The 27,052-nt window shown below is 49.5% G+C and overlaps 1 protein-coding gene and 1 long non-coding RNA gene across 7 annotated transcripts in view; one reads left to right on the top strand and one right to left on the bottom strand.

Moving 5' to 3' along the window:
- Positions 1–60: 60 nt before the first annotated feature.
- On the bottom strand, positions 61–8,727 carry LOC110364160 (uncharacterized). The gene is made up of 3 exons (XR_010473944.1): positions 8,639–8,727; positions 6,033–6,143; positions 61–3,247 (listed from the first exon to the last, which is right to left on the bottom strand). It is a non-coding gene; the product is annotated as an uncharacterized LOC110364160 (long non-coding RNA).
- FMNL2 (formin like 2) overlaps positions 7,723–27,052 on the top strand; it is a 129,362-nt gene continuing 110,032 nt past the window's right edge. For 3 of the 6 annotated variants that reach the window (XM_065070190.1, XM_065070191.1, XM_065070195.1), the window contains exon 1: positions 7,726–7,999. In XM_065070190.1, coding sequence (XP_064926262.1) covers positions 7,883–7,999 — 117 coding nt within the window. In that variant the 5' untranslated portion in view covers positions 7,726–7,882. Of the gene's footprint in view, positions 8,000–9,726; positions 10,067–27,052 lie in introns of those variants that run through there. The other 3 variants (XM_065070188.1, XM_065070189.1, XM_065070187.1) reach the window with 3 other exon arrangements.

Raw genomic sequence — 27,052 nt, 5'->3', positions numbered from 1 at the left:
CCTTTGGTATGGAAACAATGGAAAGTCGTGGGGCATTTCTGTGCGGAGCCCGTGTGGCAGCACACCGAGCTTTGCTGCTGCAGGGACAATGGCCGGCATTGTCATTGTCATCATCATTGTCATTGTCCCTCGGCTGCCGCGTGGAGCTACGAGCCAGCCGGGGGCTGAGGAGCCACAGAACTGCAGCCCCTCCATTGCACACACTGGAGAGAAAAAGGAAAAAGAGAGAAAAATCTATTTGCAATTAATAACAACAGTCCACAAAGGTTAGAAAATGCCTCTGTCTTCAAAAAATATTCTGAGGCTTATTTTAATGAGTTTTACAGCCAGTTCAAGGTGATGGGTAAGCACAGAGATACACGTCTAACCCAGCTTCTGCCTCCATCCCAGTTCAGAAAGTGCTGCTTTACACTCAGATATAAGCTTTATTAAATATTGACTCATTCCCTACTGTTATTTTCTGCTCCATTATCTCAGTTTCATTAGCATTTATGATTCTTTGCCTCTCTGGGAATTCAGAAGTTGTATTTTGTCTGCTTGCCTTCCTGCCAATAAATCACGAAGGAGCCGCCGGCCGGGGTGCACCGTACCGGAAAACAACACTCGTGTTCGTTTGCTTGCGACAGAGATGGCGTGAGGCTGAACACGAGATCCCACATCTTGCTGGGGACCGTCACCACCCCGGTGTGGACGGGGATGTGCGTGGTCCAGTGCCCTTCTGGGCAGTTTCTGTTTCAAAGCAGGATGCCCAGGTGATGTACAATGCGTTGGGAGGAGGTGGGATGCAGGGATATGGAGGAGACAGAGGGTGTAGGTTGGGTGCCAGCTGCGGGGATCCCCCATGTCCCCTCAGCCCAGCCTTTTGCTTTAATTTGAGTGATTTTCGGGCTCTGAGCTGCCCAGATCACAAACCTGCACCCTCTCGTTCTCCACACATGGAAGATGTTAGCCTTACATTGCACTAATTGCTTGAAGCAGTGCAACAGATGAGCGAGCACTCTGTGTTTGCCAGTGCCTCTCTCGGGCACACGTTTTAGAAGCAGACACTCTGTACTCCGTCCCACAGAACAAATGCTTGTGCTGTTTTCTGTAACTGATTTGTTCTCCGAGCTGTAGCGAACCATTCAGACTTGCTGTCCAGAGAAGAAGCATAATGTGACCTGGATGATCGGGTAGTGAGGTGACTGTGAACTGACTGAAGGGAAGAAGCCAGAGAGTCGTGGTCAATGGGGCAGAGTCCAGTTGATGCCTGCATCTAGTGCAGTGCCTCAGGGGCAGTGCTGGGGCCGGTATTATTCAATATATTCATCAATGGTTGTATGAGGGACTAGAGTGCACTGTCAGCAAGTTTGCTGGTGACACCGAACTGGGAGGAGTGGTGACACTGGAAGCTGTGCTGCCATCCAGAGACCTGGACAGGCTGGAGAGCTGGGCGGGGAAAATTTAATGAAATAGAACGAGGGCAAGTGCAGAGTCTTGAATCTGGGCAGGAACAACCCCAGGTTCCAGTATAAGTTGGGGAATGACCTATTAGAGAGCAGTGTAGGGGAAAGGGACCTGGGGATCCTGGGGACAGCAGGGTGACCATGAGCCAGCACTGGGCCCTTGTGGCCAGGAAGGCCAATGGTACCTGGGGTGGGTTAGAAGGGGGTGGTCAGTAGGTCAGAGAGGTTCTCCTGCCCCTCTGCTCTGCCCTGGGGAGACCACACCTGGAATCTTGTGTCCAGCTGTGGCCCCTCAGTTCCAGCAGGACAGGGAACTGCTGGAGAGAGTCCAGCGCAGCCACCAAGATGCTGAAGGGAGTGGAGCATCTCCCGTGTGAGGAAAGGCTGAGGGAGCTGGGGCTCTGGAGCTGGACAAGAGGAGACTGAGGGGGGACTCATTCATGGGGATCAATATGGAAAGGGGGAGTGTCAGGAGGATGGAGCCAGGCTCTTCTCAGTGACAACCAATGATAGGACAAGGGGCAATGGGTGCAAACTGGAACACAGGAGGTTCCATTGAAATTTGAGAAGCAACTTGTTCCCGGTGAGGGTGGCAGAGCCTGGCCCAGGCTGCCCAGGGAGGTTGTGGAGTCTCCTTCTGTGCAGACATTCCAACCCGCCTGGACACCTTCCTGTGTAACCTCATCTGGGTGTTCCTGCTCCATGGGGGGATTGCACTGGATGAGCTTGCCAGGGCCCTTCCAGTCCCTGACATTCTGGGATTCTGTGAAAAGCGGCTGCAAAAATCAGACCTCTTCCATCATGGTCTTATGATCCTGCCCCCCCTTCTCCTACCAGGCTTCCCTCTGTAGGGCAGAGGCACAGACCACCCGCTCTTGCCCTTGGAGAGGGAAAAAGAAGGGAAAAGGAGGAGAAAAATGATAATATGGCTTTGCCTCAGGCTGCCCGCCAGCCTCCCTGCTGGGTTTAGCAGGTGGCGGCAGTGCAGTCCAGGACCAGGCAGGAGCGCTTAAGGACGGCGTCGGGCTCCACGTCCCCGCAAAGTGATCGGATAACGCCCGCGGTCCAAGTGGGCAGAAAACCAGGCGTGAGCCCCGCGGAGAAATGGCAAATGAGTTTGGGGACCTGACTTCACCCGCCAGAAATCCAGGTCAGTAACCCAGCACAGGCAGAAACAGGGCTGTTCGTCATTACAGCGGCTTTTCTGCAAAATGCATCTGTTCAGGCTCTGAAAATCTCACTCTCCGGTCTAGCCAGAGCTCTCAGCACCGAGCCCCGACTCGCTCTCCTGGTGCCACGCTGCCCTCACACCCACCACCTTTGCTTACCCATTAAACCCACGTGTATTTAAGGAACAACCCAAAAGTCAGAAGAGAGATGCAAAATCATCGTGCTAAATATTTCCACACGGTACTTCTGGAAGCTGAGACAAAGCGCTATCACGTCGGGCTGCACTGAACCCTCTTGCCTGTTGCTGTGTGTCACCAGACGCTCCGTGACGGGCTCGTCACTCCTGTACCACAGCCTGGGGGTGTCCCCACACCTTGGAATGAAGCAGAGGGACCGAAAGGGTCAACTAGTCTTGGATTAAGCGGGTGTAACTCCATGCACCCTGCTGTAGGAGACCTGTTTGCGACGTTCAGCGTCGCTGCTGGTAGAGGAGGGTCCTGAGCAGAACCCGGGCGCTGATCCCATCGCTGTCAGCATCGCAGTTTGCTTTGATGAAGCTGCATCTGATCCACACAAACAAGCGCTGGAAGTGAGGCCGAGGACGTCAGCACAGTCCACCCAGAGCACGGCTGCTGCAAGTAAATCGGATTCAAAGTTAATAATTGAATTTCTAGCAGACGGAGAAAAATCGGAGTGTGAATAAGAGATGAACCTAATAACTCGGTGTGCTGGGACCGAGCGTTTCCGGCTGGCATCACAAGCCCAGCGCTCAGCACAAGACGCAGAAACAGCAATTGCACAATGGGGATGTGGACACAGGCATGAAAACGGAGCAGGAGCCGAGCAGACGTGCCCACCTGCGTGCAGAAGCGGGATCAAAGCTCGGCGTGCTGACGTGCAGGAGGTTGTACAACACACGTCGATATGGCAATCGGTAATTCCTTGGGAATGACTGAGAACTTCCCAGGTTCCAGGTGGTTTTTAGATTTCTATTTGATTCTCAAACAAAATACGTGCTGTTCTGAGATAAGCGGCAACAACACTAAGGCTAACAGGCCTGACCATTATTTTGCAACTTATTTCTCCAATCTGTTGGGGCTAGATAAGGCAGGTTTCTGGTACTCATAGGAAATTGCTATAAATAAAAGACTAATAGGCATTGAAGCAGATAGCAGATATGTTCTACCAGGTAAAACATGATGAACTGAGGTGAAACTGCCTCGTCTTTAACAGCGGATGTGCATGAGGATAAAGACTATCAAGTATTTATTTCCCGTCACCAGGCAATCCCTGCAGACACTGATTTTCCTTGAGAACGCTGTTCTCAGAAAGCAGCCTGTTATTTTTCCTTTTCCGTTTATGACAGAAAAAGTCCCTCTAGTCCTGTAGGCGAGGTCAGCTGCTCATGTGCTGCGATCAATAATCTCTTCTTACGTGCGCACGGCTCAGCTCTTGCAATGGAGTTTACGTTGCACTACATCTTAGTTATGAATGAATATTTCCTTTGCCACTGCTGAGCCAGGATCTAGCTATACATAATAGCTATTAAAGCCTGATGACTAGATAATAGTTATTAAAGCCTGAAGCTGACCCTCCAGCTCCCAGAACGTTATATCAGGTCACCTGGAACTTCACTGAAACGTCAGCTCGGGATCTGCCTGGAAATGCTGAGCACTGGGGGAAAACGAGGGTTCATAAAGTCTTCCTTTTCCCCTTCAGAGTTTCTTCCATAGATAAGCAGACACAGGTTCAGGGGAATATAAGAAGGGCCCTAAACTTCCAGCTTTGTTTTAATGTGGAGATTTGGGTGACAAGCAGAGGCAGCAGTTCCTTCGGTAAAGGCTGAGCAGGGCTTGTCTGGTTCAGAGCCTGGCACAGGCTGCCCAGGGAGGTTGTGGAGTCTCCTTCTGTGCAGACATTCCAACCCGCCTGGACACCTTCCTGTGTAACCTCATCTGGGTGTTCCTGCTCCATGGGGGGATTGCACTGGATGAGCTTTCCAGGGCCCTTCCAATCCCAGACATACTGTGATATTCTGATACTGTGCGGTGAAATTGAGGCACGGGGCCCCCGCAGCGCTGGTCCGGCCCTGAGCCAGCACAGACGCCGATTTCCCTGCCGGCATCACCCGCGAGCCGCCCGGGAGCAGCTCTGGAAATCACGCATTGTGTAGCTGGTTATTTAGTTTAAATAAATAAATGTAAAAGCTAAGGTCTTGTTTATTAATTCTTATCCCAGAATAATTTATTTTTGCCGAAGTGTGAGCCAGTCAAATGGCTTTTTTATTCAGCAATGCTGCCGTGCTAATTTTGACATTTGCAAATGTTGACATCCCAGTTACCGACTACAACAAATTGCTCAAAAATCATCTTGTTCTCTTAAAAGAATTCCTTTTCTTTGCAGTACTGCATTGATGTTAAACAGTCGCCGTATGTGTGGATGGTTAGTTCCATTAAAGTTTTTGCAAGTCTGCTTTTGAACTGAATGTGCCTTATAGCAGGATTTAGAGCCGCCTTTGGCTTCTTGCCTAATGTGAGCCAAAGAATCCAGTTTGCCCAGCAATTATTTTAACCTTTCCCAGGTATGTGTGGCTACCAGTGGCTCCTGATCCCCGAACACCTCCCTTCATCCAGAGGGACTTAAAAATGCTGAGGTGATTTCCCATTGATTTGGAAAACTGAGGCTCCTGGGTGCTTCCATGGGGGAGTTATTGACCGGGCAAATGTTGGGACTCCTCACATTGGAGGAAGTTTATTGTTGTAGGCAATTAACAGCAACACGTGGGTTTATTTGTAAAGCTGTGTCACCTTCACTTTCCCGTACGCAATACACAAATGACGCTCCCCTACACCACCCAACCGTTGTGGCCGGGGTACTCGAGCACCACGATTTCTCCTGCGTTTGACAGGGAGCTGAGCGTGAATGGGGGGTGATTTCTGATTTGGGGCACCGGGGACCCCTTTGGGGTGCCGGGAGGTTCTGCTCCGCCACATAAGCCCGAGAGCAGCGAGTGCTGGCAATGGATTCACGGCTAGAGATGGTCGCCCTGCACCCCGACCCCCCTGTGCCATCTGGGATCCTCTAATGCTCCCTTATCTCACGGCAGCCCTGTGAAGCTTAGTTAACTAATTAATCTTTCAAAGAATTGTGATAGTCTTAGATAAAAGCCATCAGGCAAAGGATCTATCGCTCTTCAATATTGATGGCAGTGTTGTTAACTCCCAAGAACTACCTAGGGTTTTAAAACTTTATTTATTAAGGATTTTGCATTGCTCGGGCTCCGGGGCCAAGTCCTGCGCTGGCTGATCCCCGTGGACACGATGTAAACCAGGACAGGGCGTGTTACCCGTTCTTGAGCATATTATGTCTTTTTTTTAAGTTAGAATGAGCGCGTTTAATGAGCAGAGAAAAGCTTACCATCATTTCTTTGGGTTTTGACAGCGGGATCGTGTGTGTTGCAGCGCAAGACTCCCAACGCGTGGCTTTGGTGGCAGCCTGGTGAGCTGTGCCTCTAGTGCAACTGTCACCCTAGATAATGTCAATTAAGAAACCGTCATTTTCTACACAATAATGCTTATCTTCTTGCCTTTTTTCCCCCACAAATTAATCTGCATGTCGATAGCTACCATCTCCTACCAGGCAAACCCAGAAATGCTTCCATATCCCAGTAGGAATTTACGGATCCGGCCAGATCCCATTGTGGAGTGCCCTGGTGCATTTGCTGCCGGCCTCTGGGTAGCAGCATAAATCGTCATGTCACTTGATTCACGAGATTTACTGAATTTCCTGAACCAGCTGGCAGCAAAAGGCAGAACTTCACAGATAATCACTGAAAGCTTTTAATGATGGTTGTGATTGTATCCGTAACCGTGAGTTGGCACGACGCACACACACATCCCTCTGCTGGGACAGCAAAGTGAGGGTGGGATGAAGGTGGTGATGAGGAGGGGAAACAGCAGAAGGTGTGTTGTGAGGGTTAAAATGGAGTGAAAACTGTTCTTCTCTGGAAGGATAATCGAATGTTACTATAAGATAGTGGGATATGGATTGGTGGGGGTGACAGGAAGGCAATTAGGTCTTGGACTGGAGAATAAAACAGATAAAGTGCAATACAGTAGAGTCACCCAATGGGTCAATTCTGTCTCCAGCTGAGCTGCAGAATTTTCTTCAAACTGGAGGGAGGTACCGAGGTACCTGCTGCTGGTATTTGTAACACAGCCCCGACACAACAGCACAGGTTAAAGCATTAACTGGGTCTGGGTTTGGCCACCACAATGCTTGAACATGGCATTGGGGAGAACTTGCAGGAAATGATAAAGAAATGGAAAATAACACCTGAAGAGCAGGTGGCTTCAATATGCTTGGGAGAAGGATGATCCTCCTGATTCAGGCTGGACATGAGGAGGAAATTGTTGCCCTGAGGGTGGTGAGAGCCTGGCCCAGGTTGGCCAGAGAGGTGGTGGATGAACCATCCCTGGAGACATCCCAGGCCAGGCTGGACGGGGCTCTGAGCAACCTGAGCTGGTGAAGATGTCCCTGCTCATGGCAGGGGGGGCACTGGGGAGCTGGGAAGGGCCCTTCAACACAAACTATTCCATGACACTGTGATTCCATGATTATGCCGAGATGGTGGTGTTTTGATCACAGATTCATTTGGGGGCTGTCACCCTGAACCTACGAAGCTTTATCATCCTGTTATTCTGATTTCAACAAAACGAGAGGTGGGCTCGGGGCTGTGAGTCCTGGGCAGTCCCTCAGCACGGCAGGAGCCCTCCCCACCATTCGAAGGCAGCAGGACCCGTGTCTGCCAGCCCAAGCACTGACCCTGCTGGGGGACCCGGGGACACACAGCCCGGGCCGCCCGCCCCGGTACACGCAGGTCCCCGGTGTTGCCTGCAAGGGGAAGGCGGCGGGGGCCGGTAAAATGGACGCCGAAGGAATCGCCCAAACCCCCGCCCGCCTCTGCGGCCCCCGGCGAGTCCGCAGCGGCCCCTTCCTCGGACGTTAACGGGACTACGAGTCCCAGCGCGCCCCGGGCCGGGGGCGGAGCGGGGCTTTGTGCGGGCCGGCATGCGGGGGAGCCGTCGCCGAGCCGCAGCCGGAGCCGGAGCGAGCCCGCCCCGGGGGGAGGGCGAGGGCGGCGAGCCATGACGGGCGGCGGCGCCTCGTTCCGCCGTCGGTGCTAGAGGGCGACCGCGGGGCGCGGAGCCCGCCTGGCTCGGCGGCGCGGAGCGCGGAGGCAGCGCGGAGGGGCCGCCGCCGCCGCCATGGGCAACGCGGGGAGCGTGGACTCGCAGCAGACGGAGTTCAGGGCGCACAGCGTCCCCCTCAAGCTGCCCATGCCCGAGCCCGGCGAGCTGGAGGAGCGCTTCGCCGTCGTCCTGGTGAGCGCCGGCCCCATTGTCTTTGGGGAGCGGGTCGGGGCGCCGCGTTCGCCCGCGGGCCTCCGCCAAGGGGCCGGGGAGGAGCTGCGGGGCCTCGGGGGTGTGCGCGGGGGGCGGCTGGGTAGCGGGGAAAAGTTGGAGACCCGGCCGGGAGCTGCGGGCGGCACAGGTGGGCTCGGCGGGGCGGTGCCGCCCGCACCTCCCGGCCCGGCTGGAGGCGGCGGGACGGGGCCGCGGCGGGCGGGGAGCGGAGCGGAGCGGGGCCCGGCGTGTGCGCCGGCTGCGGCTCTTTGTCTCGGGAGCCCCCGAACAGCCGCCTTCCCCGAGCCCGGGCGGCTCCCCTGCGCCGCGCTCCGTCCCCTCCTCGCGGGCGAAGCCGTGAGCAGCCGCCGGGAGCCCGCGGGGTCACCGGCCGCGCTGGCCCCGGGGAGCGGGCGGCCGGTGCGGAGCTCGGTGCGGCCTCGCTCGTTCTGGCGGCTGCCGGCAGCCCGGGCTGGAGAGGGGCCCGCGGGGCGGTGGGACCCCCGGGGACACGCCGGTCCCACCCCGGTGCCCGTGGCCCCGGCACGCGTGTGCGGGTCACCCGCGCAGGGTCGGGGCCGCCGGCCTCTCCGATTTGTTTCGCTCGTTTCCCCTCACCTGAGTAGTGCGGGGGACTCGGGGTTTGGGAGCTTCCCAAGGAAGGGCAGAGCTTCCCGTGGTGCTGCACGGGAGCGTTTGGGGCAAACGTCCTGTTTTCTTTCAGGTGTCTAATTAGTGCGAATATAATGACCCATCTAATCTTGCATGCCCTTCTTACTTTTGAGCCACATTCACATGATAAACAGAAGCTGGGGAGGAGGAGGAATAAAACCCGTGTGTGTGCTGTGCCCTGTGTTCCCCGTAATGCCGTGTGAAACCCGTCGAGACGAGCTGCTGCCAGAGTAATTCCCATATCAGATGCTGGAGCAACCCCTCTGGTATTTGAAATGCTCCTGGTGCTGCGCGAGGATTCACAAACTGGTGTGTGTTGGGGATTATTTCTGGTTAGACCCAATTAGATTATCATGTCTAAGAAAAGAATAAGCCTATTCAGTCAGGAACCCCCACTGACGAGCCAAATGGCGAGTGAGATGTTACGATTATTAGGCACAGTGGAAAAAGCCTGATCTGGCATTGCTCTTGTCAGGGAAACCTGTGGCCGTTTCACAGACGGGAGGTGCCCCCACAAGCAGCACAGGGCTCAGAATGCAGCCTTGGTTCATCTTAACCCACCAAAAGGGTGCCTGGTTTAATTTGTGTGCATGGTCTGGGGGAGAAAATCAGTGCTTTTGAGTTAGGACCGACTGATTAGATCAGTAAAAGGAAGAGACATCATTTGGGAAAGCAGGGCGCGTTAGATACTTATAATGTAAATATGGGAGATAACAGGACCATGCTTGTAATTTCTTGAGGCACTTGAAAGGAGGAGGTGGCATCTGTTTCTGGAAGATGGAGTTAAATGAAGGGTCAGGGGCTGAGTGCTGTAGCTTTGCTGGAGGGAGCAGCAGGCTGTGCAGACTAATGTCTGTACAAATGGGGTGTTGGATGTTCTGCTCCCGTTGGGAGGAGCTGCGAGATGGGGCCCAAACACGACTGCTGGAACAGCCAAAAATCGCCTTCAGCCTGTTCTCGGAGCCAGCCGGGGATGGCTGGAGTTTGTTGCAGCTTCCAGGAAATATCTGACCAGTTTATGAAAGAATAAACTCTTAGGCTGTTATTAGTTTGTTTTCTCTGCGGCTCTGAGGGGAAGATGACTGCGCCACTGCTCAAACCCCAGATCGGGGGAAAACCAGATGAAGAATATTTTCTGTAGGGAGAGAGGATTAGTCAGGACATGAGGGTATGGAGGAGGAGATGCTGAAGGTTATAGGACTAAACCTCACCTTCTTTACACGCTGTCTTAAGAAATCAGCGTGGCGCGAGCGTTGCTCGGGGAGGTCCCGGAGGGCTTTCCTGACAATAACAATTTTCATACCGCTAATGGAATTTGCAGGACCGTTCTTGACGTTGGCGCACACGCGGCTCGGTGGGCTGCAGCACGTGCAGGTATGCGGGCGTCACGCCGGGTGGCTCGTCTCCGCTTCCGTGTGTAACGAGAAGGGCTCTTGGGCAGCCTCACAGAAGTATTTTAAAGTTCTATTCTTCTCTCCTTGTGCAAAACCAATTCGGTGAGCCGTAGCCCTCCAAAACGTCTGCGTGTCTGTGAGCAGAGCGCAGGCTGGTCATGTTTTCACTGCAAGCGCTGTGACCTTGAGCGCTGTCTTATTTTTTGCCTCCTTGACCATACTCTCCTGACCTTCTCCAGGAGCTCTGTGGCCTCTTCAGCAAGGGGGTGATGCTGGGGTGTTGGCAGCCTTCATCTTCAGGAAAGTCTCTGGTGAAGTAGTTTGTCCACTTCAAATGTACATAATCACCTCACTGCCTTCTTTGTTAGCCTTGCTCTTTGAGGTTCGAGGCGCACAAATTGCGGCAGATGATGGGAAGTGCTCCAGGTCACGCTTTTGCAGTGAAGTTCTCCACCGCGCTAATACGTTCCTCCAGCCCGTGATGGTGCCGTCGACACGAACGAGGATGCGCTGAGCACGTGTGCGGCAGCGCCCGACCGAGGGGAAGGGGAGGATCTTTGTGTCACTGCTCTTGGGCCGTGGAGTAAATAACACCAGAGGATTTTCTCCGTGAGTCTGTATCCCATGGTACCACTGTTTTTGGGACTGACGTGGTCAATGTGCTTCGCTGGCTTGTTTGTTGCGCTGAGATTTGTTCTTGTCACTGTTGGGGAGGGCGCTTACCTGGCCGTGTGTTTCGGGAAGACTTTGTATTCAGTGGGATGTTCCTCAAAGAGAAAAATGTGGAAGATAATGTGAGAGAGAGAATCACAGATGGTTTGTGTTGAAGGGCCCTCCCCAGCTCCCCCAGTGCCCCCCCTGCCATGAGCAGGGACATCTTCACCAGCTCAGGTTGCTCAGAGCCCCGTCCAGCCTGGCCTGGGATGTCTCCAGGGATGATTCAGCCACCACCTCTCTGGCCAACCTGGGCCAGGCACTCACCTCCCTCGGGGGGAAGAATTTCCAGGTTTCTGTCTGTGAACTGTCATTTTTTATGTCCTCTCAAAGCGATGCAGATTCTCCCCTCTTGGTGGGACCCGTGAAATAATTCCCTCGGTTTCAAGTTTACGCAAGAGCGTAAAGTCCAGGGAAGGGGCAGCGTGTTGTTGCCACCAAGTTCCTGGTTTGCCCTTGAGGGGTGAAGGATAAACTGGGATCTGGATCTGACTGTGAACTTGCCGGCGCCAGCACAGCCCTGTGTGCGTCTGCAGGAGCCTCCTGTCCCTTCCCCAGCACGTTCGCTTTGCCTCCTCAGCCATGCTGGATTTTTTCCTGCCTTTCTCCTACAGACACACGTGGCAGGCGTGTATAAATGACGCGTTCTGGTAACCAACCCGAGTTTATGGCATAGCAAGACCTTATTCAGCATATGCAAGCATCATTGCAAACCAATTGCTGGAAGGTGTCCGAGGACGCTACGGCACTGCCATCGATGCGGCGGGGTGCGCGTTCGGAGGTGCGGGGGTAGGAGCCGTCCCGCAGCTCCTGCAGCAGGGTGGTCTCTCTCTGCACCCGTGACGGGGTCGCACATTTGCAAACGAGACGCGGTTTGGAGGAAGCAGCCAGGACGGAGTTGGCAGGGTAAATTGTTGCCTAATGAGCTGTGATTGACATAATTTGACTGCTGGATTACAAATCTGCGGTGAGGTTAACAGGAAATATCCTCTTACCCCCACCAAGTGGTGTTTTATTTTGTACAAAGGAGCCTTGTGTGCCCGGCGCTGTGGGGTGGAGGGAGGAGGTGTTGCTGCCGTCCGGCCCCGCTTTAACGCGGCGGTACCGACCTGTACCTGCTCTGCTTTGCCCCTCGGAACTTCTTCCTTCCGCCAGAATTTCCATCTTCACGCTGGATTTCAGCTGACCATCGTTTTCTATACTTTCTATATGGTTTAGTGCCTATTGCTAAAGAATTCGAAAGCTCAGGGTGAAAACTCTGCAGTGTTTCCCAGCTGTTTTTCGTTCCTTTTCATAATCTTCTATCAAATATATTATGCATTATTTTATTGTGTATATGGTTTAGAGTCTGCAGGTCATTAAAGAGCATGACGTGGTTGGGGGGATGTTAGCTCTCTCTCTGCAGCAGGGTTGGTGGGGCACTGGATTCCTTGTGATTCCTAAATTTAACGGAACTGTCTTGAGATCTGTTCCAAAATATCCTGTATTCTCATATTAGTTGTGATTTGTATTGTTTTTGTGGAACTTGAAGGCAATACTATGGAAGTTGGCAGACAGTTACATTTAGGAAGCACCTTCAGGGAAAGGCAATTTCTAGAATTCAGATCACAGAATCCCAGAATGTCAGGGGCTGGAAGGGCCATGGAAAGCTCATCCAGTGCAACCCCCCATGGAGCAGGAACACCCAGATGAGGTTACACAGGAAGGTGTCCAGGCGGGTTGGAATGTCTGCAGAGAAGGAGACTCCACAACCCCCCTGGGCAGCCTGGGCCAGGCTCTGCCACCCTCACTGGGAAGAAGTTGCTTCTCAAATTTAAGTGGAACCTTTTGTGTTCCAGTTTGCACCCATTGCCCCTTGTCCTGTTATTGGTTGTCACTGAGAAGAGCCTGGCTCCATCCTCCTGACACTCCCCCTTTCCATATTGATCCCCAGGAATGAGTCCCCCCCTCAGTCTCCTCTTGTCCAGCTCCCTCAGCCTTTCCTCACACGGGAGATGCTCCACTCCCTCCAGCATCTTGGTGGCTGCGCTGGACTCTCTCCAGCAGTTCCCTGTCCTGCTGGAACTGAGGGGCCACAACTGGACACAATATTCCAGGTGTGGTCTCCCTAGGGCAGAGCAGAGGGGCAGGAGAACCTCTCTGACCTACTGACCACCCCCTTCTAACCCACCCCAGGTACCATTGGCCTTCCTGGCCACAAGGGCCCAGTGCTGGCTCATGCTCATCCCCAGGACCCCCGGGTCCCTTTCCCCTACGCTGCTCTCTAATAGGTCATTCCCCCACTTATACGTTGGAAAGCTCCGTTGTGTTGTCTCATTCAGGCCCCATCTCGGACATGCTTCCACTGCCGGGCTCGTCCCTCAAGGCTGCATTTCAATGATACGAGCAATGACACGTTTTGCTTGAAAACACCAATCTAATAAATCCTGGTGTAAATACAAGTGTCTCTGAAGGGTTAAATCCGCGGAGTGAAGTGGTGCTCGGTGCTGACACATCTGTCAAGCCGCCTTGTAAATCAGCAAACCGCATTTCTAAGTTTTTCCACCTAGACATCATATTTTTGTAAAACTACCTTTTTTTTTTGAGTGTCTGGAATACAAGGATCCTGTGGTGAGTATTTGCTACTAGCAAGTTAGTCACATTCCTAACATTAATTTCAGATCGTGCAAACCTGGAAGACTTTAAAAAAAAGGCTAAGCTGATGTAGATGTGTGTATTTTTCTGTATACCATTTTTTTTTTCTATATGAAATAATCTCCTTGATTTATTTAGCTATAATGATGGAGGTATGAACCCATTCTGTCAAACTACGTGTGTCACTTGTTCCTAAGCTCCAAACAGCCTGCAAATGGTACGTTGTGGAAAGCCCCAGGTGAAGGGATGCTGGTGGGTACCCGTGTCCCTCCCAAAGCTGCTCCTGGGGGGCCTGAATCTGCAAACCCCCTACGGTAGTGACAGCAAAGAGCTTTCCTAATCCTTTTTGTGCTGTATAAACCCATCATCATGTCATATATCCTTGCAAATTGCGCTGCGCTTTTGTCAAAGGCACATAACAACAGGTCAATCAGCTTCTAAAGGCGGAAAACAGAACAGGCGCATCTCTGAACTTGGCACGATTGGTACCTTTTGTTTTCCTTAACCCTGCGTGCAAGGTAGAGTGGTTTTTATTTTGTCTTTACAAGCAAGGTCATGCAAGACGTGGCCTCGAGGTGTTAAATGGTCTCTTCGGTGCTACTGCATGGAGCGGGTGATGCTTTGGGATGAATTTTGAGAGACACAAGATGAAATGCAGAGTTTACAAGATGATCTTAAATAAAACAGTAAGTAGCTGTTGAGGTGCTTTTGATCGAATGACCTGAAGCCACTGGAGCCTGCCTTTGGTCTCTCATTTAAAAAAATCACCGTAGCTTTTTATGCTGTGTGGAAAGGTATTGAAATCTACAGAAACTTGAATAGCAAAGCGCAACAGCAAGACAAAACGAAGCAAATGAAAATGTGACATTTCCCCTGTGTGTTTGTTCAAAAGAACCCGAGATAATTCAGATTGGGTGGTACTCGTTATTTTTGTTATATTTCTTTGCACCATGCAGCAAAGATTGCAAATTATTCAAGCAATCCTTAAAGGATCAGGATCCTTTCCAGCTGTCTGAAGCTATGCGTGCTCATCATCAACACATATTCTATGCTCTTGTGGATGCTTAACTGAAGAAGGTGTATTTTCCCTGCTGGGATTTGGGTGCTGGGTGCTCCTTCCCTTTGCAGAAGGGACTTGTTCGGTGCTTCATCTCCCACCAACACCCACTGTTTTGGGCAGGGTCCTGTCTCTTGCTCTTATTTTCAGGCCTGCACCTTTATTTTTTTCCCGGTCTGTTTGACAAGGTGGTTCCAATCTGCCATCCTGTTGTGTCAGTTCTTGCGCTGGGGGAGCGACGGCCCCGCAGGAGTAGCTGGGTTCTCTCCTAATTATTTGTAGCTTGCAATATATCCTGAAGTGAAACTGAGCTTTGCTGTTCACTTTCTGATGTTTTGTTTGGTCATCGGGCTGTTATTAAAAGGCAAAGCTACTGCCAGTTCCTGCCTTTTCGCCCAAATACATTTGTAGTCTTGAGTTTTCAGCATTTCTGCTCATTTTTCAGTGTTGTTGCTGTTCTTCAAACTCGGTAACAGAGCAGTGAGGATGAATATAGCATACTGTTCGTTTTCAGGAGTGGAAAATCCCTGTGATTCGTTTCAGTTTTGCTTTTGCTTTGCTGACCCAGCTACTGGTCTTTGTGTGACGTGTGACTCTTGGTGTTGAGCAGCAGCTTCTGGAGCGGTTTGAGGTGACGGGGATGGGGTGGTCATTCCAGTGACACCACCACTGGAAAGTCTGGGGACAGACTGTTCTGCAGGGCCTGTTGTGATAGGACAAGGGGTGATGGTTTTAAACTAAAGGAGGGAGATTCAGGCTGGACATGAGGAAGAAATTGTTGCCCTGAGGGTGGTGAGAGCCTGGCCCAGGTTGGCCAGAGAGGTGGTGGATGAACCATCCCTGGAGACATCCCAGGCCAGGCTGGACGGGCTCTGAGCAACCTGAGCTGGTGAAGATGTCCCTGCTCATGGCAGGGGGGCACTGGGGGAGCTGGGAAGGGCCCTTCAACACAAACCATTCCGTAATTCTATGGTTGTGCCCAGATGAAACAGTCCTACATCAACACTGGTGCCCCACGCTGACTTGTCGCACAGGGAAGTTAAATTAACCTCTTCATTTTTGCTGCAGATGGTGCTGCACAAGTTGTTGGTGATGCCCCTCGGTGGCGTTGAGTGCCGTTTCCACCGCGGCTGGCTGCTGGGCGAGGGGACACGTCTGACGATGAGCTGGACTGTGCCCAACCAAATGAGAAACAAATGAGAAATGATGATGTCCTTTCACGTGAAAGGACATTGTCAACTTTTTTTGAGCTCCTTTCAAATCGCTGTGCTCCTAGATAGTGCGTTCTTAAATAACAGAAACCGCAAGTTTGAAGTTATTTTGAAAATGCCGGGTTCTTTGTCCTGGAAGCCGTGGAGGAGCGTGTGCCCGCACTGCCACCGTGACCTCGCACGGAGCGGGAATCAAAGAGCTCTCCGCAGCACCATGAGATGAATTATGCAAAACACGCTAATGCAGCAACGCTCTTTGGCACCCGTTCTGTTTTTAAGCATCTGGGCTGCCTCTTGAGTTTGAATTAGGCACATTATGATCAGAATCAAAATACTTTGCAGTGCGGGAAGCCATAAAGCAAACTGCGAGAGGAGGGGTTGGTTTTCCTGGTCCTTTTGGGTGCTGTGTACTTGGGAGATGTGACGGCAGCAGATGCGGCTATTGCAGGTGGTGCCTGTGATGGAGCTTGCCCCGCTCCAGAGGGTTTTCTTGCTGCAGGGAGAGGTAAATGTGACTTTCTTTGGTAACAAGAACATTAGACCATAAAACTAGCTGAGGAGCAAACCCGTATGTTGTCTGCACTGAGAGGAGCGGTTTGGAAGGTGCTTCCATGCGGTGGCAGGGAAGCAGCCGCTTGGCCGCTGGAAAACTTCCGCAGCCACATTTTAGACAAACTGAGCTGAATTATTGTTTGTTTTCTCCTTTCTTTGTTTGGAAGAGTCCGTTTGGGAGTTTGGTGTGGGAAATAAGCGACACCAACTCATTCAGTTTGATGGATAATTGTGTTAAAGCCATCTAGCCCAAGCTTCCAGCCCTGGCATCGCTGTAGCCAGAGGCCTCAGCCTGTTCGTCAGGTGGAAGCACTTTCAGCTGCTGTTGTGTAAAAAGCAGTGATTTCCCGTTTATCACATCCTGCCAGTTCTAATTCCAAAGGGTCTGTGTCAAAGCGAGTGCTGTGTTCTTACCCCCATAGCATTGTCGCTGAGAATGCCTTGTTCCCAGTTCCTTCTGCAAAGGGCTCCCAGGTCTGTAGGTACGTGATGTGCACCCCTGTTTTTAATTGAATATTGTTTCACTTGCACTGATTATTTTGACTGTGATCATCTGCTTCGTAGTTTTAATAAGTCAAGATGCACAACACTATATATGGATTTATTGGAATGTCATAGAGTTATGGAAGGGTTTGGGTTGAAGGGATGTCTCCAGCTCCCCCAGTGCCACCCCTGCCACGAGCAGGGACATCTTCACCAGCTCAGGTTGCTCAGAGCCCCGTCCAGCCTGGCCTGGGATGTCTCCAGGGATGGTTCATCCACCACCTCTCTGGGCAGCCAGTTCCAGGCTCTCACCACCCTCACAGTGAATAATTTCTGCCTTGTATCTAATATGTAAGCATTAATTTGTCCCAGGCTCTGACTCTTCCTAAAATAGAGTGTTCCTGCCTTTCGCAAGTGTTTTGTTGCATAAAGACTTGGATATAATGTATAACTTGCCCATACTGTCACAACTAACATGCTGTAGGAGTTCAGCATGTGTTGGTTTTCAATTTACCATAGGATCTCTAACAAAACAACTGTTTGTCTTCTGTAACTGTGCATCGTTAAACATATATTTGGGGAGGTTATTCATAAAGCAACATAATAGTCGCGTTGTATTGGAAATGAATGGTCTTCAGATGAGCGCCGAGCGATGCCGGGCCCTCCTCCGCAGCTCTTGAGAGGGTTGTGTGTGCTCATCGGGAGCTGGAGATGTGCCCGGGCGCTGAACCGCTGGAGAGGCAAGTGGGGACACCCCCGCACGGGCACCCTGCCTGTGCTGGGGCAGAACCCCCGCATCGCGGGATCCTCGGGACACCCCGCGCGGATGGGGCGGCTCGTGTCGCGGTGCTGGGAGCGCACAGAGCAGCTCCTGCCCCTCCAGAAGTCGTGTCCTTGGTGAGCGCTTCTGGGAACATCCTTCAGTCCTCTATCTTAAAACACAAAAATATTAGAGGAGTTGTGTTTGGGTGTGTGTTGTTGTGTTGTTTTTTTTTTTTTAATATACATTATTTGGCCAGAAGTCATTTTACTATAAAAGGACCGGGGGTGAATATAGATTGTACATCTGTTACTTGTTTGCCTATGAAATGAACTGTACGGTTGAGGCCAAAAGCGAAGAATAGAGAGTTGCACAAATTGGCCGAGTTTCTGAAGTCTTTCAGAAGCCAGTTAATTAAAGTGAAGCAGCAAATTGTTCAATCCAGAAGTTCTGGTTGTTAATCCATCTAATGCTCTGCCACGTCCCTCTGCTGACTCCTTTTATCCTGTTTTCCATCCCCTACGAGAGGCAAACGAGTGGCACACGACAACCCGGGGCGGGTTTGGAGGCAGCTGTTGGGCAGGGCTGGGTGACGCCGTTATCCAAAGGGTCCATGAAGCGATGGAGACAGCTCGGCCGAGGCTATACAGCGGTTTTCTGACAAACGTTTCCAATAATTTAGTGTGTTTTGGAGTGCTTCAAAGGGTTTTCTGCCCGGCTCTGAGCCTTGCAAACACAGGAGATCAAATAAATTAACTATCACAAATATTTAACTTAAAGCGTGGTCAAATAGGGGCTTTGATGTCATGTGTGTATGTGAGAGCCTCTGTATCTGTCCACTTTCACAGATATGTTAGGTCAACGCTGTATTTGTCACTTCTCTCAGACATAATAAGCCTAATACTGCAAATATAAATAATTGTGTTCTACCTTCATGGGCAGGCATGGTACCTGGCGTCAAATACCATTAGGTGTACAGCGTTTTGCTGGGGAGCTGATGGTCAGCAAATGGTTGCACGATGTAGTCATGGTTTAGAGGTTTGTGGGGCTGGTTGGCACGCCAGCCCTCCAAAAGGCATCGGCTCGTGGCTTATCTTGCCTTGCCCTTGCACAAGGTGTTGCTCGGTGGCCAACAATGCTCTTCAGCTAAGCTGAGTAACTCCATTTGGCGTAGCGATAGTTATTAAAGTGCACCCTGGATTGAGCCAGGAAGCGCTTGCTGATAATTATAATTCGGTCTCTAGCTTACAGGTGACTCGGAATTGCCGTCAATCTTGTTCTCGAAAAATTACGGCTTCTTAAAAATGTCTTGGGGTTGTCACGTCTCCTGAGCCATCGGTGCGCTGTCTGTGAAACACGGTTCGTGTCAGAGCTTCAGCTGCAAATCCCTGTTCTCTTGATCATGTAAATGAATATCTAAGCACGGCAAATGTACGATATTCCTTTTGGTAAATAAAACAAAAATTTTTGTACTTCACGGCATGTTTTTAATCCATGAATCTTTCACAAGCCTCACAGTGCTGCAGGGGACGGCGAGGAGCGGGACTTACACTCGTTACCTTTGGGAAAGGAGCCGGAATTGCTGTGAGCCCCCAAAACTGAGCAACAGGACAGATCAGAAATAATGTCCCCCAACTTCCCAGCGCTTGCCATGGCCCCTGGGAGAAGAAAACGGGGAGGTGGCAGCTGGCGTTTGTGTTTGAGGTCACCTTTGCAGATCCACATCTGCTTCCCTTTCAAGTCTGTCATTTGGCCAGCTCAGTTACACAGAAGCTGAAGAGCAGCCTTTTAGTTTGTTTATTTTCTGGTGTTTCAGGGCATCTTTTCTCCTTGATGTATTAAAAAAAAAATAATCTCACTTTGCACTGGTTTTATTTGCTTCTCACCTTCCAGCCTTTAATTTTCCATTGTATTCTGGCACTGAGATGACGTTTTTATCCCTCTTTGTCTATGCACATGTGCATGAATTGAAACTTTAATGACCGCAAAGCTTATTTCCAAAGATAATTGGCCTGTTAGTCCAAATGGAGGTGGGAGAGATGATATTCACCAGGGCTGCTGCAGTCTGTTTCTTTAGGGGAAATAAAGGCAATATCAGGACTGCAGGGGAGCTTGTTTCAGGAGAGAAAATGAGGATGAAAGGGGGTCGTGAGGATCTGAAGAATCGCCTTGACTTGGAAATTAACTCTGTGTTTTCTATTAGAAATAAGCAAATTTCTTTAATATAGAGATGTGTGATTTACACAAAATACAGGGAGGAAAAAGCTTTCTTTTTACAAATCCTTTTATATGAGAACCTGGGTTAAACAGTCAACGGCGTTTTCCTTGTGCGTGTTTACCGTGCTGAGCGCGTTCACGTAAAGGGGTTCAGCTGACTCGGATCAAAGCGCCAAAGGACGGAGGAAGAGGCATTTGGGAAGGTGACTCTCAGACTTTGTGCCGGATTAAAATGAAATGACCTTTTGTTTCAGCGCACACGGAGGTTTCTGTGAGCAGGTTCGGGACTGCTGCCCTTTCCTCTGAACTGAGGAACCTCCCTCGCACACCCCGGGTCTGCAGAGCTTTGTGCCGCAAACCCTTGACGCTGTACCGTGGGATTACCCCAGCTGTCCAGTCTGGGCTTAGGCCATCGCTTGGTATGTTTTCCAGAAATAAAGCTGCGCATACGCCTGTAGATCCAACTGTTGTTCGGACCAGAAGGCAGGTGGGCTTTCTCTGGTGGAAGATTAAGTGGTTCAATTAGAATATAAAAGAAATTGTGCAAGAGTTTGTATGAGCCGAGTCCCCCCGTGTTCAGCAGCGGCAGGATCCTTCATCAACAACTGCCGTGCAAATGGATTTGTTGTTTCACAGGGAAACCAGCTGATGGTTTTCAGGTGCCTACGCTGCTCCTGCATCCTCAGATACAGCAGTGATTACAGGGGCATCGTGAACACGCTGGATTTTCGGTTCAGATGTGTAACTCGGATACGTAAAACACGAGTGAAGCGCGAATTGATTAAGCGTGAAATTCTTCTCCGGCAGTGGATTCTTGGTTGGCTCAGAGACAAGAGGTTGCACAAGTGGAAGGAAATGTACTTGTAGGTAGCTCAAAGCTATTGTTTGTTTAGTTTTGCTAATGTTTATTTTATGTCTGATGGCAAATCTTTGTTAAAGGTGAATTATCCCTTCTGTTTAGCAAGTGGAATGAAAACTGCCCAACTGCACTTGCAAGGCATTCAGTAAATGGTTAAAATGGGTCAGATTTAGGTGCTCTGAGGAGCTGGTGATCCCTGAGGTAGACAACAGTATTCCTTGTGTTTCTGGTACAAAGCACAGCTCCTTGTATTCAATCAACACAATCAATATACGTAAATAAGCGTATAGATGTACTGAAAGAAGAAAAAGAATACCTGTTTTAATATTTTTAAGGCTCACCTACAAGTTTATTTGGGTACGTTCCTCCAATTGGTACTGCTGTGCCGAAATGTATTGCACAGAAAAGATGCCTAAGGAGAAAAAATTCCCCTCTTAATGTGGAAAAAAATCCCTATTTGGATGCATTTTGTCTTCAGAAGCGATGGGTTTAGAAATGACTTGTCCAGAAGCTGTTCCTGGTGTGACAGCTCCGCATCGCCACTGCATGCGTTGCATCCATTGCATGGAGCCTGTTGTAATGCCTTGGTGCACCTGGTTTGCTGCAGCCAGAGCTTTCTCACGAAGATACCGGTGGAAAACAAGGAGCCTTTTGCTGAACTGCAAAGCCACGTAGCCAAAACACCGATTAAAGCCTTGACCGTGGCTGCTCTTATCCCACTGCGCTCCCAGCCGGGCTGGCCTTGCGCTGGGCAACACCATGGGCACGGGAATCAGCGGCTGTTGCGGCAGCTCAGTGTGTGATAATAATAATAAAGGCTTTAGATAGTGGTTAAAATAGTGCAGATTTGTGGATTTTTCTGGCCAAACTCCATCCTTGTAGATGTCTGTCCGTCCCGCAGGGACTTGTCAGAAGTTGTGCACAGCCAAGAGGGGAGTTTGGTCCCCGGCAAAGCTGGTGTTTGTGTTCATAGAATCACAGAACGTCCTGAGCTGGACCCACAAGGATCATGGAGTCCAACTCCTGTCCCTGCACAGGACACCCCACAGTTCACACCGCGTGGAACTGCCGTGTTAACTGCCAGGGCAGGACGGAGCCTTCTTAAAATGATGGAAATCTTCAAGTCTTTGTCTTACGCTCCAGGAATTTTAGCTATTAATGTAACACCAAGCAGTGCTTCCTGGTGGGGTGGCCTTGGCTCCCGTTGAACCGCTGGGTCAACAGTACCCAACAGGGCTCTAAAGGGGTTGCAAATGTTATTTATTACCCGTGCGGGAACCTTAAAGGCGTTTTAGCGCTTTGATGAGCTCGGCTTTGGGTTGCTGTGCTTCGTTTGTGGATCCATGCGGCGCTGTGGGAAGTGTTGTGGTCTGCGTGGAAAAGCGAGGAGGAGCCGGGTGGTGAGCTGGCATGGTTTGTGTGTTAGAAAAGTGAAGGGCACCCTGGCTTCGTTGCAGACATAGATTTTACATTAGCAGGGCACTTCAGGCTCGGCTGAGGGACTGGCTTGGGGAGCAGCCTGCTCCGTCTGCCTTCCGTTATCGCGAAGGCATTTCTGGCTTCGTGGGAGGCAGCGCGGCTGAAGAAATACCAGCGTGCCATGAGCAAGTACACTTCATTAAGGGACGTGGTTCAACATTTTTTGCATTAGTAGGAGGCTGGACTGTGTCTTGTTTGTGTACTTGGTGGTAGACAGAGCGGGGGATCTTGCATGCTGCACGTTGGAGCAATTTGACAGTATGGAATAAAAGTTCATTGTAATGATAAAACTTGGGAAAGGGAAAAAAACCCATGTTTTTATCACGTTAGGATTACCCTTACAGTCTTTATCCTCTCTAGTTGTGATGGGAGCATCCCGTAGCTTATCAAACAGCTCTTTGGGCACTGTCCCTGTGTTCTCGCCATGAGAACCCGGTGTTCGTGCATCATCTTCGTAGCCTGCATTTGTGCTGCATATGTTTTTGCACATCTCATGTAAATGCAATGCTTTTTTTTTCTACTTTTATGGGAAATGTCACCGAGTGTTTCAGCTGAATGAGAAATCAAAAGACAGGCCCCTTCTGTGGAGGGTAATTACCGTCCCCAGGGAGCAGCAGCACTTGTATGGCTGTGGGTCTGTATCCTATGGGCTTATCTGGGCGTTAAAATAGTCCCTCAGTCCCCACGAGTGACCAAACACACTGTGGATGGAGTCAGCTCAATTGAAGATGATGGTCATGCAAAAATCAGCCTCATACAGGTGCCCTGACACACTGATTTTGTTGGTTTTTTAATTACTGGAGGACTGTGTGTATCCGAGCTCTCCACATGTAAGCGCGGTCAGCTGAAACCAACATCGTTCTCTTGATCCGATGGTATTTGCCCTCAGAAATGTGTGGCTTGTTGGTAACATCTGCTGGGTATCGCTCTTAATTTAAAACGCCACCGATGCTTCTGAAAGATGCTTTTTGTTACATTAATGACTCCACTGGCGTTAAAGGCTCTTCCACTTCTGCAGGGGTACATGGGTGTGCTGGAGGGACAAGAATTGGGCTCTTGGTTTATTTAAAATCGCACCGTGTGGTCATGCTGGGGGCGAGGAGAAACTCAGCAAGTGGCACTGACTTGCCAGAAATGTTTGTATCGAGGTTGGCGGGAGCTGATGGTGGGTGCGTGTCTGTAGCTGCAAATCTGAACTTCCTAATCTGACACGTTTCTAAGGAGCTGATGGACTCCAGAGGTACCTCTGCTCCTCCTCCTTGGGCAAGATACAGTCTGGTAAGTGGGGTAGTTCTCTGCATTACAAGACAGGACAAATGGGTTTGTTCTTGGTGAAACTGATGTCCATGGTTCTCTCAGAGAGTTTTGCTGATGCAGCTGAGGGCTGAATTTGGCCTGGATTTTCTTATTTTTAATTACAACAGTCTGCATTCTAAGGTAGAGGAGGTGCACGCTGGAAATGCACGCTGTGAGCTTTAGGAAATACAAATTTAATGGGAAATTTAGGAGCAAAACCACCTCCTTGCCGTTTACAGTGTTATCTCCCTCCGTAATAGGAATAGTATATAGTAACTTCTGAATACAGTATGTTATATATGAGCACCTGTGAAATGAAAAAGTGATTTATTACGCTTTAGATAAAACAAGAATCATAAACCCGTAAGAGCAGACTTCTTCGGATAGCATTTTACAATTGGATTCTTTACATCCTTCTTTCTATTAAGTGCTCAGACTCTCAGATTACATGAAAATATAAAACTTCCATGTCAATGTGCAGCATCTTTTCCAAAGGCTTCACAGGGTCCCTGGCTCGCGGCAGCACCACGTTGTGCGGAGGTTACATTACACGAATAACCATTTCACTTGTAATCTTAGTCATACACGATTTAGGCTCTATAGAGGTTTTTACTGTTCTTTGACCTAAATATGTTTTCCAGATGATTTAAGTTTTTGCATCGTGCGTTTGTTTCTGATGTTCAACCGGTCTAAAAGTTGGCGTAAGTTTTCTTGTGCGCCCAGTGCGGGTCCATCAAACAGCTCCAGAGCTCTTAAAATCTGTGATACAAGATGTACATGATGAGAGATTCTCTTTCCCGGGGAGCTCTGACTGCTCCGCCTGAGTGAAGTTGCTCTAAGCTTCCTTTCTAAAAACTGTAATGTATAACAATCCAAAGAATAAGCCTATAGAATCATAGAATAGCGCATCTTCCTAAGCAGATGTTGTAGCTGAGAACCAGATAGAAGCAGATCTTATTTCAGCGGCGTGACACTAAAAAAATCTCAGCCTTTCATTTTTGAGCTTGTGTGCCAGGGAACAGTAATTTTACCTGAGGGTGCTTTGCAGTGTGTGTTTTCCCCTCTGTTAGTTGATATTAGTGAAATCAGTATTGTAATCAGCAGTGTATGGCCTGGGGTGGACATGACGGACTTGTTGTCCCGGTTTCTCATTAAAACACGCTGCTGTGATCCTTAAAGTGAAGGCAAACCCTAAGGTGTTTGGTACAAGGGTTTTCCCTTCATTGACAGATACTGCTCCGTGATATCGAAACGTTGTGTATGGTGGTCACACTCCCAGTATCATTTTATAGGCGAAAAATGCAAGAGAGAATCGTGCAGGAGAGTAGTTTGGATGCACAGTCCGAGGACGTTTAATAATCAGAATAATTAGAAGAGAATTCTAAGTAATGGTGAAACCATCTGCCTATATCGGAATTTCAGTTTAAATTACTTAGAGTTTCTGGCTGTCTAGTTAGAAAAGTTCCTGTACTGGCATATATGTCGTACCTGAATTCAGTGCAGCTGGGGCAGTGACTTGGTTTTGGTTGTCAATGGATGGATTATCCATGTTGCCAACAAGTACTTTGTGTGTGAACTTCGCCTTTCCTGAGAGCTGCATTACAGCCAAAGATGTGTTAGCATTAAACTCCATACAGAGAATCCTCAAAAGCTGTTCTTTTGGACATCAAGTAATTTTTGTTAATTTATGAATCAGGAAGCCAAGGAAAACCTCAAATGAGATTTAATAAACTCTATTACCAGTATTTCTGCATAAGATGAATTGAATAATAGAAAAAAAATAGAGCTTTGTTCATGTATTCCCTTTCTTCTTAGTATCCTGAAAGTGAGTTAGAGGGGTCGAGGGCAATGGAGACGGTGCTTTGAACAGAAGATTTTACACTAATTGACAGCTAATGGATCAGCTGCTTCCCAAACGAAGACTGAGAGTAGGCAGCTTTACACTCTGCTAGATGAAGTTTAATAATCATTTGGAGTAGAAATCCAGGGAGAAAAAAGCACTGTCCTATTCAAACATAGCACTAGAGCGCTAAAAAATGCAAGAACTTTGTAGGCTTTGGTAGTTTGACAGTAACGTGCGAGCCGTTCGGGATGGTCGGGAAATGATACTGCCCCAAGTCCTGTTTCCCAGCAGACCAAATGGGATTTTGTCTCTGAATATGTGTAATTTAAAGAGTGGCTTCCAGCTCTCCAAGTAGAGCGTTATTTTCAGCTTAATGTATGAGTATTAGAGCTGGAAATGGGTGAAAGGTGCAGCCGATTGTTTAGATTGACTGGGGAAAACGCTGCGTATTAAATGGAAAGGCTTTACGTTAAATGTCGGTATTTAGGGGAGAGCTCTGCAATCTGTTTCCTAGGAGGTAATCCAGGAGAAGGTATCCAGTCCCAGGGAAGGAGCTGGCAGCAAATCCAGATTGTCTCGATAAGGGGAGCGAATCCAGATTGTCTCGATAAGGGGAGCGAAGCCAGATTGTCTCGATAGGGGGAGCGAGCGGCAATTAGGGAAGAGCGGGTCCCTTGGTGGATGCTCTTTGCCAGTTTTGTGCACCTGAGGGCTGTGAAATGCAGGTGGCGTGTAAATCTTTCTTAGGAAGGACTGAAGAGGTTGCTGCTAAATACAGATATGGGCAGGTAGTTCTGCATTTTTCATCTGCTTTTTAATTTAATGGAGTTATTAATTTTTGTGAGGATTTTAACATTTATCCTGGAGAACAAGCTAGCTGTCTTAGCCTGTGCTCTGCGCAGGGGCTGCTCCTAAAAGAAGACAGAAACAAGAATAAAGGAAGGGAATCCAATTGTTTGCAAACAGCAAATAACCTGCAAGCGGACCTATTGTGTTTTATTTAATACTCATGTTGTTCGTCGCTTGCCACAGTTTATTTTAAGGTTTCAGAAGTCTAGGAAAAGATTTGGTATAGTCTGTATCTTTTGTTGAGTTCCTTGGGTGTGTTTGTCTTGGATGTGCCCTTTTCTGTTTCTTTGGCGACTGTGAAAGGGTATTTTCTTCTCCCTTTTCTCCCATTTGGAGCCCGATGTGTCACAGCCCATCGCTGCCTCTCCTCTGCTGGAAGAACACACTTTTTCTGCACCTTTTAAAATGAGCAGCACTCCTGAAACGTGACTATTTTAATTCCATCTGCCACCTCTAGCTTTGTAAAACCCTTCCTGGTGGCGAAATAACTTGGTTTGACTTTGCCGTGTAGCATCTCTCATCTCTTCATATTCTCCATCCCACCAGTTCTTCCGTTATGCTTAATCTGAAGACTGGCGAGTTTAATTCATCCGATCTCAGTCTCATTTGCTCTAAGGTGGTTGGTAAGCCCAGCCTGGTTTCTGAAGATGCTCCTGAACTTGGTATATTCTGTTTCCTTTATTCTCTTTCCAGTTCAGCACCTTCCCCATGCTGGTGCCCAACTGGGAGCCTCACAGCTTCTTATTCCCGCTGCAGCTTTTCATGCTGGATCCAGCTCCTTTCCTCTGGGCTGAGCTACAAGAGCTACTTTGCCATATCTTAATCCTCATCTCTCTAAATCAATCCAGGCCTTTTTTGCTCGCAGATAATATTATCCCCTGGTTGTCCCTGTTGAATACTCCGCAGGTTTACTTGCGTGTCCTTTAAGCAGCTTATATAGAAAAATGAGGATAATTTTCTAGTAATTTCCTGGGTTACCCAATTAAAATGTACTTGTTCCAGTAATTTACAG

Source organism: Columba livia, chromosome 7 (assembly GCF_036013475.1).
Source record: "Columba livia isolate bColLiv1 breed racing homer chromosome 7, bColLiv1.pat.W.v2, whole genome shotgun sequence".
NCBI classification, from domain to species: Eukaryota; Metazoa; Chordata; class Aves; order Columbiformes; family Columbidae; genus Columba; species Columba livia.
The sequence above is the reverse complement of the archived record's forward strand: the minus strand, read 5'-3'. Positions and strand labels throughout refer to the sequence as shown.